The sequence below is a fragment of the Eleutherodactylus coqui genome, chromosome 3 (genome assembly GCF_035609145.1).
Source record: "Eleutherodactylus coqui strain aEleCoq1 chromosome 3, aEleCoq1.hap1, whole genome shotgun sequence".
NCBI lineage: Eukaryota > Metazoa > Chordata > Amphibia > Anura > Eleutherodactylidae > Eleutherodactylus > Eleutherodactylus coqui.
The window spans coordinates 281813043-281828255 of record NC_089839.1 but is presented as its reverse complement, the minus strand read 5'-3'; the positions used below and the strand labels follow the sequence as shown (position 1 = coordinate 281828255).

Here is a 15213-nt window from a genome sequence, read left to right as displayed (position 1 = left end):
GGCACCTGAATCTTTTGAGACGAGCGGGCAGGTACTCGCAAAAGGCAATACTCGCTCATCTCTACACAAGATCAATCATTCACAATAAGTGATTGTCACAGCTCACTTCCTCCCCCTTTCTGCACATTAACCTCTGCACAAAGCATGTCGACATCACTCTCCTATTGAAATCAACAAGCTATCTCCAGACTACAGGTTCCTCTGTCCATGTAGCTGCTGTAAAGCATATTCCTGCGAATGCTGTTAACAGCAGCTTAGGCAAGATGGCCGCCCCCATAGTCATTTACAGAAAATAGAATTAAAAATCTCCAATCAGAAAATAAGAACAGATTAGAAAATTATGTATCAGTTTCTGGTTTTAATTATGAAGAAAAATATAGGTGATACTTGTCAGTGATTTGTGTACACAGCTTCTCATTTAATTTGGACCAAGCAATGAAACACGCTAAGAAATCTCTGATGATTTTCCTAAGATACTGCAGCAAATATGTCGGCCACAGCTGCTACAAAGTATACAGAGCTGTGCCTGTTAGGGTAGCTTACCCAAATTAGACTCCAAGCAAAAGCTGAAAACTGACCTCCTTCATAAACTTGCATAAGGGGCTATGTATAAAGGGGCCCCGTCTCACATACCGGCTCCTACGGTTCTGTCTCGGTTACGTCCTGCTATTTTTTTTCCCTATGCAGTTTCCTGCATAGTAGAAAGCCTTGTCAGAGTTAGTAGTGGATACAAGAGCGCAGTGTGAAAAACCTTAACCTACACTTTCCTCGCCAATATGGAGATCTCAGTGCGCTCAAGTCCCGCACAGCGGTTATATCGGCTGGCCGGGAAGTTGTACAGAAAATAACAGAGTACAGCTACTCTCACACATGCGTTCACAAAACGCTACGTTTGAAATCGCAGCATTTTACTGCAATTTCAAGCAGTGTTTTTAAACGCATGTCACGCGTTTTTTTTTTAATGCACCCCATCATTGCGATGGGTGATGAGATGCGTTAAAAACACGAAAACGCACAAAATAAAACAAACGGTGCTCTAAAACTGCCATGTTCGAGTGCAAGTCTGCGAGGCCCCATTGAAATCAATGGGAGCATTGTACCATGATTACCATGGTGTTCAGAATGCCGGTGTGAGAGCGGCCTAACCCTTCCATTATACCTTGATGACAGTTCCTATATGGGGCTTGTTGTTGCAGGTTTATGAGCACGGCTTGATGTCACAGTACGTAAAATGTTGGCGACAAGGAGACTGTATAGCCTGGAGGGGACCATTTGGAGGTTTCTTGTACAAGCCAAACAAGGTCAGTATAAAAGACCGTATGCACTTTTTTGCTCCCATTCATCTGTGAAGGTCAGCAACATTGCAAATTGTCTTCATTTTAAAAAAAAAATAAATTGTGTATACAGTTCTTATGCATAGCTATGCATCTCCATGGTTACAGACTACAAACAAACTATGTGTGAAGTCTGATTCTGCTGTCATGTGATATGTCTGCCGCTTCAGGGTTCGTTTGCATTCTGTATCAGTTGTCCACATACAGGCTGTATACACAAACATGTGCAATCCTTCATATAATGTGTCCTGTACATATACAAGGTCCATTAGGGGGTGTATGATGTTAGAACAGCATGGCTGCTTTCTTCATTGACACTCTTGTCCATGGGCTGTATCCGGTATAGTAATATTCACAGGGCTCACATCTGCGCTGTGGCTCCGTTTTGTTTTATGGGACTGGAAAATGGAATCCCCCACGGATCTGTCTTATGAGGGAACCAAACGAATCCTATTGACTATAATGGGATCCGCTCGGTTTCCGTCCTGCTGTCCAGCATTTTCCCGGACAAGAGAGCGCAGTGTGCGGCTTTGTTTTTTCCAGGATTTTTGCAGAAATCAGCAACGTCTGACAAGACAAGAATGAAGAGGTCATGTTTTTCTAATCTCATAAAACCCCTTTAATTAACTTCTTGTCTTCTTGCCTTAGTATGGGGAGCTACTTATGCTGTGTTCAGGAACAGGAATAGCCCCAATGCTGCCTATCTTGACCCACGTGACAGACAATGAAGATGATGAGACCTTCCTAACACTGGTGGTCTGTGCGCGGAATTTTCAAAATGTTTATCTGAAGAACCTTCTTAAGGAGCAGTCAAGATACTGGAATGTCCGGATATTCTATGTCCTCAGCCAAGTGAGTACACAGTATTAACCATTCGAAATCCAATTTTGGATTCAGGGTTTCTTAGGGGTCTTTCTCGTTCTGCCATTACACAATGGCGCCATCTGCTGGCTTGAGCCAGTACTGCATTATGGGACATGCCAGAGAGGCCCCCCCGACAACAGAGCGGCCCGTAATATACAGTAAGAATACCCTGCCGGACATCTTCCGACATCGGAGCTGTACAAGCTTCAATCAGAATGTTGGAACATGTCAGACAGTGGATTGGAAAGGGTTAAGATAGCATTTCAACCGTTCCATAAAATGAGTAACTGGGATTTGGTTTTTAGGAGTCAACCGGTTCGGCGTACAAGTGCTGGCCTTGTGTACATAAGATGCATTAGGTGACGTTAATGCAAATGTCTCTGCTGTGCTACAAAGCCATGAGTGACATACAGTATGTGTTAGGGTGCCTTTCCACTTGCGTTTTTTTAATGCTGTGATATCGCTGCGTTTTTTTAACGCACATGTCAATGGGACTTTCTAGTGTTAAAAACGCGTCGCACAAAAATGGCAAAGCACAAACTTGTGATGCGTTTTTAACATTAGAAAGTCCCATTGACATGTGCGTTAAAAAAAATTCATTTCGCGATCTCCCTTCATACATACCCTGCAGCTGCAGGACGTTAATGTATGCCCTGCAGCGGGAAGGGGTTAATGAGCGCTCTTAAAGGAGTATTCTGGGCATTTACTGTTGATGACCTATCTCAGGATAGATCATCAATAGTTGAACGGTGGGGTCCGCTGCTCAGGATTCCCCCCCCCCCCCGATCAGTTGTTCTTCTGACCCGCTGTCTGTGCAGCAGAGTCTGCCATCCACATCAGTGGTCAAAAATGGAAGTTTAAAAAAAAGGCTTTGCACCCATTGAAATCAATGGAGCGATGGCTTCCATTAAACCTCCTGTACCTCATTGCGGTCAAAGACAAAAGTGTTATAGAAGGTATCACTTAACTTGAGTTCAGTGGGAACGAAGCCTTTCTACTACACTTCCAGCTCTGACCACCGATGAAGACTTGCAGCTTAACTGCAGTGACAGCTGGCCGGACGATCAGGTGATCAGTGGGGATCCTGAGTAGTGGACCCTCACCGATCAACTATTGATGACCTATCTTGAGGATAGGTCATCAATAGTAAATGCATTTATCATCCCTTTAAGCTTTGAACTTGCAGCTCCACAATCAAGAGTGTCAAAGAAAGCAGGTCTGAAGATTAGAGATAAGCCATGCAGGAATCATCCAACAGCAAAGTGCAATTCACATGTTTTAAAATATTTTACCATGACAACAGTGCACATACCTTGTGAGGACGGCATGCAGTCTTCTTGAGGAAGAGAAGGACTGATTGGAATATTTACAAAAATATCACTGAAGATAAAGAAGACTAAAAAACTAACCAAATAAGACAATAATGATAAGATGTCTTGCAGAATCATAATTCTGAATTTTAGTAAAATCAAACCTATCAGCAGTAATAAATACTATAAATATATAAACAAATATATATATATATATATATATATATATATATATATATATATACTCATTGTCAAAAGAGATCCAGCAACTAGAAGAAGTTGTCGTTTTGCTGCAAAACCCGTCCTGCAGTTCCATCTCAGACAGATATGCAAATCATTAGAGGTGCGGTGATTAGATGAATGGTCTTCCGACCTGAGGCCATAAAACTAGTTCCCCCCCTTGGCCTATAAGAGGCTCTCGGAGGTTCCTTGTGTGTAGTGACCTCTTCTTCCGCTTGTGTGGAGCTTGTTGACCACTAGACGCCTCTACGACGCAGAGAAGAGATTTCACCCCGTTACTAGAGTCTGAGAGGGGAGCATTATTGGGATGTGAGAAGCTGGATGGTCGTATCGATGAATTACCGCCACCGGGCCATTCTGACCAGACTGTTAGGAGGTGTTGGGACCAGTGGATGTGTGAGGGCACACAAGGTGACCACCAGGTTCATGGAGCCCTCCACAGATCACCGTTGGCAGTTGTTTCATGAACAACAAAACTAGACTACTACAGAATAGAATCGGGGTGTCTTTAGCGACGAATCCAGGTTTAGTTTCGACACTGACGAACGTCCGTGTTCATGTCTGGAGATCTTGGGGTGAGCGCCTCACTCCTACCTTTGCTGTGGAGCGGTGCACTGCCCCCTGCTGGTGTGATGGTCTGGGGGGTCATTGTATATGACAGTCGTTCACCCCTAGTAGTGGTAAAAGGAACAATGACAGCTCAGCGATATGTTTAGGACATCCTGCAGCCACATGTGAATCATAGAATGGTAGAGTTGCAAGGGACCTGCAGGGTCATCGGGTCCAACCCCCTGCTCAGTGCAGGATTCACTAAATCATCCCAGACAGATATTTGTCCAGCCTTTGTTTGAACACTTCCATTGAAAGAGAACTCACCACCTCCCATGGTAACCTGTTTCACTCATTGATCTCCCTCACTGTGTCTCCTCCCTTTCAGTTTCATCCCATTGCTTCTAGTCTTTCTTTGTGCAGATGAGAATAGGGCTGATCCCTCTGCACTGTGACAGCCCTTCAGATATTTGTAGACCGCTATTAAGTCTCCTCTCAGACTTCTTTTTTGCAAGCTAAACATTCCCAGATCCTTTAACCGTTCCTCATAGGACATGATTTGCCTACCGCTCACCATCTTGGTAACTCTTCTCTGAACTTGCTCCAGTTTGTCTATATCTTTTTTTAAAGTGAGGTGCCCAGAACTGGACACAGTATTCCAGATGAGGTCTGACTAAGGAAGAGTAGAGGGGGATAATGACCTCACGTGATCTAGACTCTATGCTTCTCTTAATACTTCCCAGAATTGTGTTTGCCTTTTTGGCTGCTGCATCACATTGTTGACTCATGTTCAGTCTATGATCTATTAATATACCCAAGTCTTTTTCACATGTGCTGCTGCTTAGCCCAATTCCTCCCATTCTGTATGTGCTTTTTTCATTTTTCTTGCCCAGATGTAGGACTCTGCATTTCTCTTTGATAAATACCATTCTGTTAGTCGCTGCCCACTGTTCAAACTTTTCTAGATCTTTTTGAATACTCTCTCTCTTCCTTAGTGTTAGCTAATCCTCCTAGCTTTGTGTCATCAGCAAATTTGATCAGTTTCCCAACCATTTTTCTTCTCCAGATCATTTATAAAAATGTTGAACAACACTGGGCCCAGGACAGAGCCTTGTGGTTCCCCACTTGATACATTCTTCCACTTGGATGTGCAGCCATTTATGACCACTCTTTGAGTACGATCACTCAGCCACTTCTGAATCCACATAACAGTTGCCTTGTCAATCCAATGCTTTGTCAATCTCATGGCGGCTTCCAAGAGGCTGCAGGATAATGCTGGGCTGCACACACAAGCGAATGTCTCCACAACATGGTTACACTCCCCTGGCTGCCCGGTCACCAGATTTATCCCCAATAGAACATGCATGGGACCATCTGGGACAACTTTGACATCCTACGAGTTTGCACGATCTGGAAGATTAGTTACAGCAAATGTGGACTAATATGTCACAGAATACCGAACAGAACATGTATGCCTTCATGCCCACATATATCATATCTTGTATCAAAGCTAGAGGTGGCCCAACAGGGCACTAGAGCCTCCCTTCAAGGGTTCAGTTTAACGCAACATATAAAATTTCATTTAATTCCGACAACCTATAGGTGCTTGATTTTTTTTTAGAATGAGTGTGTATATGTATATACCCTGTTTCCCCAAAAATAAGACAGGGTCTTATATTAGTTTCTGCTTCAAAAGATGTGCTAGGGCTTATTTTTTCAGGGGATGTCCTAGCTTGACGACAGCAGGGCGACCCCATTTGTGCATAAGAGCCGACACTTCCAACCCTTAATGTCGAAGTGCTCAGACCTTTTTTGTTATTGGCGTTTTTACTGCGTACACTGAGCAGTAAAAACGCCGACAAAGCCCTCGGCCGCCCACAAAGGATCACTTCATGGTTACAGGAGTCATAAATCCCACCTCCACAAAGCGATGGCTAGGATTGGTTCTTAGAGAGCTGCACTGATTGCCTGAGCTGCGGATTGCGAAAACCGCACCGAGGCTCTGGAGAGTAGCAGGAAGGATCTGGGCCTAGTCTACTTGATAAGTGACTCGCATGACCTGCGTGAAAAGCGCTATAAAAATGTAGCAATTGCGTTTTTACGGGCCTTTTAACGGGCCTAAGGCATTCTTATAGACTTTTTTTTATGAACTGTAAGCAGGGCTTATTTTCAGGGTAGGGCTTATTTTAGGGGAAGCAGGGTATGTATAAACCTTTGTGGTGTTATCCCTGCTAGTTGCAATTGTTACTAGCCCTGAAACCTGATGACAAAGCGCGGCGACGTTCTTTCTGTGACGTATGCAAACTAATGGAAAGCGATAGTTTCATGGAATATTTCTTGATGAAGCCGCCTTCCACCTTTCGGGCACAGTTACCAAACGTAATGTCAGAATCTTGGGAGGAAAGCCCACCTGCCTACGTGGAGCATACGGACGACTCCCCCAAGGTGAATGTGTGTTGCGCTATAACCTGTAGGTAAGTGTACGGCCCCTTCATTCTCCATGAGGAAGCAATCCCGGGGATTTCGTACCTGGACGCTACAGACATAGCTTCTACTATAGCTAGAACAGGAAATTTCAGTTTCCAGCTTCCATTAGGATGGGGCGCCCCCTATTGTCACAATGAAGTCAGAAGTGACCTTGACAGGCAACTACCATACAGATGGATGGGCTGTGCAGGCGGTGATGATAGTGATCTTCTTCTTTGGCCGCCACGTTCCCTGGACCTTACACCTTCTCTGGCGGAGTGTTAGACTCTGCATGCCCCCTCACCACCCACCATACATGATCTGCAAGGACGCATCCCAGAAGCCATTGCATCAGTCAGCCATCATACGCCATAACGGTATGGCAGGAACTTGTCTACAGGCTCCATGTGTGTCCAGCGATAAAGAGGGTCACATTAATCACCTCTGAGGGGGAAACCATTTTTGATGTAAAATTCTTTGAGTTTGTTTCCATTGATCAAATTTAATGTGAGTTATGGGGTTTCAAATCAGGAAGATCATTTATAATAACTCTGTATCATGATTGGTCTTAGACCTCATGTCCACTGCTGGATCAGATTCCGCATGCGGGAGCTCGCAGCAGAATCCAACCCTGCCCACGGCCAAGGACACTGCAGTTACCTGTCCGGGTCTTTAATTTCCGAGTCTGCGGATGCATGTGGAAGCGCACATGCACAGTACTTTTTTTTTTTAATTCCTGCTCTCCCGCAGAATCCGCGGCCCGTCCGCAATTAAATTGCGGATGGGACGTGGATCGAATGGCTTCTATTGACTTCAATGGAAGCAGTCTGTGCGTTATGCGCACTGAAATGGAGCGTGCTGGGTCCGCAAATCCGCATGCTTTATTTCATTTGCAGACGCCCATGTATCCCTATGGGCGGCTTGATTCGCAGATTCCAAAAATCAGAAACGGCGGTGGACATTGGGCTTATTCATCCAAGTACAATGTTGCTTAAAACCTCCTGTGTCCACGGAACCTCCTGTTTTCAAAACTAGAACTCCCCCCCATGCTTCATTAAGGCATTATATATGTCCGCCTCATACCTGTTGGGTAGGTGATACAACATTCTCTCCAGCTTATGCAGGTACTCTCTGTATGATGTCATTACAGGCGTTGATCAGAGTTTTATTTGTGCTCACTTTACCTTGTTTTTGGCACAGGAAGAATCCTTAGAACATCTGCCCATGAGTTATAAGGAGAACTCGAAGCTTGGCCGAATAGACTCTGCGTTCTTGGCAATGGTGTTGAAGACGTGCCGGAGAAAACCCTACACACTGGTTTGTGGCTCGGTATCCTTCGTGGAGGACATGACTGGCATGATGAAGCAGCTGGAGCAGGATGGCACGTCTATTTTCTCCTTTTAACAAGTTTGGGACTCGGACATAAAGAGAGAACATATTGTGGGAAGTACTGAGAATGTGTTGCCATAAGTGATCCGATTCACTTTCCAAAGATGTCTTATATATAGCTTGTATAAATAGAAAAAATATATAAAATGTTATAGATATATAGAAATTTTTTTTTTTTTGATACGATCTTTTCATTTTCTTTTCTATGGCTGCATTAATAATTTTACTGAAGTTTAACTATAATTCTATTCTGCATTATGGGAGAGTTGTTTTATTCATGTAACTAACATTGCAGACGTCTAAATTTCATCTGTTTCTTTATCAAAACTGCTGCTCATAGAAATGCATTGGGGGTCCCTGTCCTGCCCTTTTGGAATACGTTGGTTCTATGCTTCCTCTACATGCAGACCACCGGCCAGCCTGACCTGCGGAGCAGCAGTGAATGGGTTCGATCTAAGACCTCCTTCAAGTTCCAGCCGTTAGACTCCTTCAGCAAGAAGGAAAACCTCTAGATTTATCCGCTTGTACGTGATATTGCTTGAATAAATGGCTACGGATGCATTCACACGTAGCATATTTTAGTGCGGATTTACACTAAAATCTGCATCAAAATCCACATCTTTTGGTGAAGTCTGCTGTGGATCCGCTGCAAATTCCACAATTTTTGTTGTAGACTTTGGTACAGATTCTGCACTGAAGAAAACCCTATGCGTAAATGTACCCTGCGGCGGGGTTCACATGGGGCAGAATTTGCTGCAGAGCAGAGGCGTAACTTGAAGCTCCTGGGCCCCATGCAAAATCTGTAACAGGGCCCCTAACTATAATACTTTATTCATAGTACTGGGCTCCCTATATGGAGAAGAGAGGCCTTATGGGCCCCTAAGGGTTCTGGGCCCGGGTGCAACCGCATTCCCTGCATCCTCTATAGTTACGCCCCTGCTGCAGAGTATTCACAGCAGACATTTCACAGCACCATTTGGGGAAGAATTCACCCCATAATTTGAAGAGGTTGGATCTGCAGCTAATTTATGCGTTGTGGATTTAAATTTCGCAACGCATGTCAATTTCCACATGGATTTTCGGCAGATTTTCTCTGCAGTGTTTGAATGAGATTTTGAAAATGTTATAAATCTCTTTCACATTCCTGCTACTATAATGCTGCAAATATTCCTCACGGACAATCTGCACTATTTCCACTATGTGTTAATGCATCCTAAGGCCCCCTTCATTTTAAGCCATAAGTAATAGTGCAGCCTGCTGCACTATTCCATAGCATGATATCCTGCAAAAAAAAACCATAAACACAGCAGTATACATTTTTTTTATTTTTTAACATGAGAGCCTATGGGCAAAATACAGTATGTTATTATTGTACCTCTGATGTACACTATAAACTGAAGATGAGCACATCTGAATAGGATGCTGTAAAAATTGCATAATCTTGAACCTTGGGGACTGATTTCAAGTTTTTGAATTTTCAAACGGAAAAACAAAATAATGAACCCAGTTAAAGGATCTGGGAATGTTTACCTTGCAAAACAGAAGGCTGAGAGAAGACTTAATAGCCGTCTACAAATATCTGAAGGGCTGTCACAGTGCAGAGGGATCAGCCCTATTCTCATCTGCACAAGGAAAGACTAGAAGCAATGGGATGAAACTGAAAGGGAGGAGACACAAAATAGATATTAGACAGTGAGGGGGATCAATGAGTGGAACAGGTTGCCATGAGAGGTGGTGAGTTCTCCTTCAATGGAAGTGTTCAAACAAAGGCTGGACAGACATCTGTCTGGGATGATTTAGTGAATTCTGCTCTGAGCAGGGGGTTGGACCCAATGACCCTGGAGGTCCCTTCCAACTCTACCATTCTAGGATCCTGCTGCTACCTGGGAGAATCATGAGTCTAACCAGGGTGGTCGGCCCTTAGACTGGCACCCTGGATGAGTAGAAAGTGATAAGTAATGGCCATTTTTCACTGGACAATTATCGTTCAAAATTGTTCAGATTCCCACGTTGCCGCAGGAATCTGAATGCTAATCGTCTTGTGTAAGCACATGCAGCAACTGAACGAGAAAAGGCATTACGCCTGTTGGCTAGTTAGGTGCAAAGCTTATATGCTTTAGCGGCGAACCGGCCAGGGTCTTGTTTTATCGTGTACACTGTGACGAATAGCAACAATGTGAAGACCGGTATACTTGCTGTTCTTCTGTAATAAAAGGGCTGATTCACAGGGACGAGAATCTAGCGTGAGTTTTGTGCGTTGTGAGACGCACAAAACATGAACTCGATTCTTTGTAATAAAGTCATAAACATGAGCGATGCTGCAAGGAAAAATATCGCGGCATGACCTACATTTGGCGTTCCTCGGAACGCATCACGCATTGTTTCATTGGGACCTTAAATACATCGCATGGCTCTCACATGCGAGTGTGATGCAAGGTTTCCCATTGAAATCAATGGGAAACTTTTGTGATCCTCTAAAGTGCGCGAAACTCGTACAAAAGTATCGGAATTTCGCAGAAGCGATGCGAGGCGGTTTTGCCTAAAAATTGTCTCACGTCTGTGAGTAAAACGCATGTGGATGAGCGCGTGTGATGGTAGCATAGCCCAGTTTTTACTTAAACCTCTTGCTTGGATGTGGTTTTCTAGTGTGCTGCCACCCATCTGGTGGAAGAAAGATGGCGAACCGCTGAGTTAACAACCCCCGAGTTGTCAGATTGCGTTTTGTATATTTTGCATACGTTAAAAAACGGAGTGAACACGGATTTTAAAAATGCACATAGGCACCAAATACACACGTGCTGAAAATGGTACGTTTTTTATGGACCAAAATCGCATACACCCGTGTAAATGGGCCTTTATATAAATCCGGAGGTGGTGCGTTCCCAACGGTCAGAATCACCTGCTGTGTGACAGAGAAGCCCTTCCTGACGCCTCTAAAGATTAACGATGACATTAATTACCACAGAATTTAGGATCTATTTAGATTAGGAGAAAACAATGGGTACTGGTTATAGAAACCTGGCGGCACCTGAAGGCCCTCGTGCCAAGGGAACAGAAACTTAATACCAGTTGTAACAAGTCGTAATGTGACCCGCTGTGTTGGCATTTTGTCATGTTGGCCAGAATCGGTTGACAACCTCTAGTCCCAACACAATCTGCTCGTATGCTGAAAGGGGCTTCACACTTTAGAGTATTGCTGGCCTAAAGGCGTCTGGTCATCAGTGGTCACTAATAAGGTGTATGCTGGACAGAATGGGCATGTTAGTTTTTATAGAAGGCGGCAAACAACTCTGGTTTTTCGCATGGATATGAAATATCAAGCAGATTCTTAGCCCCTGGAGTTTTACGAAAAGTGGGATTGTAGATTGTAGGGACACTTTCAGACCGGCTTCACACGGACGTATTCACGCACAATATGCTCAGAATAGAACCCACTGCGATAGAAAAGTTGTATAAAAAAATAAATGTATAACATAGTATTTTAAGCTGAAATAAGAAAAAGACATGTCCATCCAGTTCAGCCTATTACCCCCCATGCTGATCCAGAGGTGGCAAAAAAAAAACAATATGGTAGAAGCAAATTCTCTTCATTTTAGGGAAAAAATTCTTTCCTGACTCCAATCTGGTAATCTAAATAATCCCCGGATCTCCGACCCTTTAGAAGTAATCAGCGACTGTAACATTGTAATGTTCATGGAGGACGTCCAGGCCCCTCTTAAACTCTTTTACCGAATATGCCATCACCACATCCTCAGGCAGAGAGTTCCATAGTCTCACTGCTCTTACAGTAAAGAACCCTCTTCTATGTTGTGTAGAAACCTTCTTCCCTCTAGACGTAGAGGGCGCCCCCTTGTTACAGTCACAGTCCTGGGTATAAACAGATGTTGGGAGAGATCCTTGTGTTGTCCCCTGATATATCTATACATAGTTATTAGATTGCCCTTCAGACATCTTTATTTCTAAACTAAATAACCCCAATTTTTAATAACCCCTCTGGGTATTGTAGTCCACCTGTTATATTTATTACTTTGGTTGCCCGCCTTTGTGCCTGCTCAATCTCTGGTATTTTCTTCCTGAGTACCGGTGCCCAAAACTGTCCACAATATTCCGTGTGTGGTCTGACCAGTGACTTGTAAAGAGGAAGAACAATGTTCTCATCATGTGCCTCTAGACCTCTTTTGATGCACCCCATGATCCGATTTCCTTGGCAGCAGCTGCCTGACACTGGTTGCTCCAGTTAAGTTTACAGTTTACTAAATCCCTAAGTCCTTCTTCATGTCAGTGTTCCCCAGTGGTTTCCCATTTAGTGTGTAATGGTGACATTTATTTCCACTGCCGATGTGCAGAACCTTACATTTATCAGTGTTAAACCTCAATTGCCACTTTTCTGCCCCCAATTTATCCAGATCCATTTGCAGCTGTACTCCTCTTCTCTTGTGTTAGTCCTTCTCTTGTGTAGTCCTGTTCTCTTGTGTTAAGCATGGTTAATCTGTTCCCCTTTTTTTGAACCCCTTCCCGCCACAGGACCTAAATGTACGTCATGGCAGAGGGGTACTTAACGCACTAGGACGTACATTTACGTCCTATGAATAGCGCGAGATCAAAAGAGATCCCCCACTATCCGGCAGCGGGAGCCGGCTGTCACCGATAGCTGGCCTCCAGCTGCAGCATCGGGACAGTGAGCCCCACTGTTAACCCCTTCCCTGCTGCGATCTATGTAGATCGTGGCAAGGAAAGGGTTCAGAGAGGGAGCGCGCTCCCTTTGTGACGTCATCGGGCTCTCGCGATGTAAGCACAGGGAGCCCGGTAGGTTGCCATGGCAACAGGATGCCAGCTGTACTGCCAGTGCCTGTGATCGCAAATACAAGCAATAAAGCATTGTAGGACATATCATAGCGATCATAGGGACTATTGTGCAAGTCCCCTAGAGTTTCACAAATAGTGTAAAAAAAAAAACCCTAAATAATGTAAAAAAAAAGAAAAATGGAAAGAAAAACTTTTTTATGCTTTTTTTCAATATTAACATAATTTTTTTTTTTTTTTTTAAATTAAAATCCCACATATTTGGATATCTGGGCATCCAGCTCCCGGCTGACCCCTCTCGCACGTTCGATTTAAATTTTAAACCATTTCTAGCAAATTTAGAAAAATATCTTAATAATTGGAACCCTTTGTTTCTGTCTTGGAGCTTATACCTATGCCAGACTTTCCCCATCCGGCTGCATAGGCATTTCCTGATGCACATACACTTCCTAGTCACTAAATTTGTCTGGCGAGGGTGTAGACCCAGACTAAAATATAGCACGCTGGTCAGAGCCAAGGAAAGGGAGGGACTAAGCTTGCCGGACTTTTCCCTGTATTACAAGGCCAATATAGCTAAATGTGTCCTTAACCTCCTCAAAACATCACGAGTCCAAATTTTGGGTCGAGTTAGAACTTGAATCGGAGCCAAGTATGACACAGGGGGCGTTTTGGATCCCAGGAGGTCTACTCAGAGACTCCCCAAGAGTGTCTCCCCTGCTGAGGCAACTAGCGGAGGCCTGGTCGGGCTTTGCTAGACGGAATGAGTTGGTCTCAATCCCGGGCCCCCTTACCCCAATTCTGGCTAACCCTCAATTCAAGGCCTTTGAGCGGAACAGAGCCTTGATACTCACCCCTGCGTTTAGGTCACCACGCGTGAGTGATGTGCTAAGTCAGTCGGGGATTAAACCCCTGGCAGAGTTCTTTGTGGGGACATGGGCACCGCCGGGAGCATGGATGGTGTACCTACAATTGAGAGGCTCGCTGGACTCCCTGACACCCAGGTCGAATCTAACTAAAGCCCTCACTCCCTTTGAGGAACTGTGCATGTCACCTGATTTACCCAGACACCTAATTTCGCTGTTATACAGGTTACTGCTGGATCGTGAGATGGGGGACGAACCCCCGGGGTATGTGGGAGCTTGCAAGAGTGAGTTGGGAAAAAGCTTCTCTGCAGACCTTTGGCAGAAGTCTTTCGTCTTAACTCACAAGGGAACAGTCCATTCCAGGTTACATGAGCTGAACTACAAGATTCTGTCACATTGGTACACGGCTCCGGAAAGGTTACACAAAAGGTTCCCCCGATCCTCTACCCTGTGCTGGAGGTGCTCTGGAGGAACAGGCAATATGGTCCACATTTGGTGGGAATGCCCTCCAGTGGTGGCACTGTGGAGAGACGTGGAATCGTTGTACAACAGCCTATGTGGGACAGATGTGGTGCTCACGCCCGAGATGGCTCTGCTGTCCTTGTTCTCGGGGTCTATTGCCCATGCGAGGAAAGGCTTGAGATTTTTTATACTAGCAGTCAGGCAGATTATTCCAAGGTTCTGGCGAGCCACCTCGGGCCCCACCAGGATCCCATTGGGTGGAGGGCCGGTCAATACGCTGGCTAGATTTGAGGAGATAAGGGCAGAGGAGGATGCTGCCGTGGTGGGGTTCTATGCAATGTGGCGACCCTGGCTGGATTTTAGGTCGCCGCCCAGAGTAGGGGAGTGGCTAACCCGGTTGGCAAACACGACATCGGCGAGTAGAGCAGAGAGGGGAGTTATACCCTCCCTCTGGCGTTGAGAGGTGGGTCCCTGGCTATAATGGAATCTCCTTTTTCTTAGGTGGCACAAAGCATGGCGGGCGGTGTATGTAAGTAGGTTTATACAGCGATGACATAATCCCATTCCATATCCACCCACACCCTGTCCCCAATCCCTATTTATTCCTTCTATGCTCTTCGGTGCACTATGTCTGGTTAATATCTCTTTTGTTTTCTTTCCTCCTACCCCCTTTGGACCCCTACCTCGAGGTGGGATAGAGCTTCCTTCTTAAAAGAAAATTTTGGGCGGAGGTGGGTCAGCAACAGGCTCCACAGTAGAGAGTTGGTGGAGCGGGAAAGCGGGTGCAACATAAAGTGCGTATATGATATAAATGTGCTAAGGATTGGAATGCATCATCTGTTTGTTTTTCTCTGTCTCAATAAAAACTTTTTGAACTAAAATCCCACATATTTGGTATCACTGTATCCGTAACGATCGGCAGCCCTCCAGCCC

At 44.7% G+C, this 15213-nt stretch overlaps 1 protein-coding gene across 4 annotated transcripts in view; it reads left to right on the top strand.

Annotated features, from left to right (window-relative positions):
- Nucleotides 1–15161, top strand: part of CYB5RL (cytochrome b5 reductase like) — a 20361-nt gene extending 5200 nt beyond the window's left edge. For all 4 annotated transcript variants that reach the window (XM_066597555.1, XM_066597556.1, XM_066597553.1 and 1 more), the window contains 3 exons: nucleotides 1197–1301; nucleotides 1983–2186; nucleotides 7964–15161. In XM_066597555.1, the coding sequence (XP_066453652.1) occupies nucleotides 1197–1301; nucleotides 1983–2186; nucleotides 7964–8167 (513 nt within the window). In that variant the 3' untranslated portion in view covers nucleotides 8168–15161. The remainder of the gene's footprint in view (nucleotides 1–1196; nucleotides 1302–1982; nucleotides 2187–7963) is intronic.
- The last annotated feature ends 52 nt before the right edge of the window (nucleotides 15162–15213 follow it).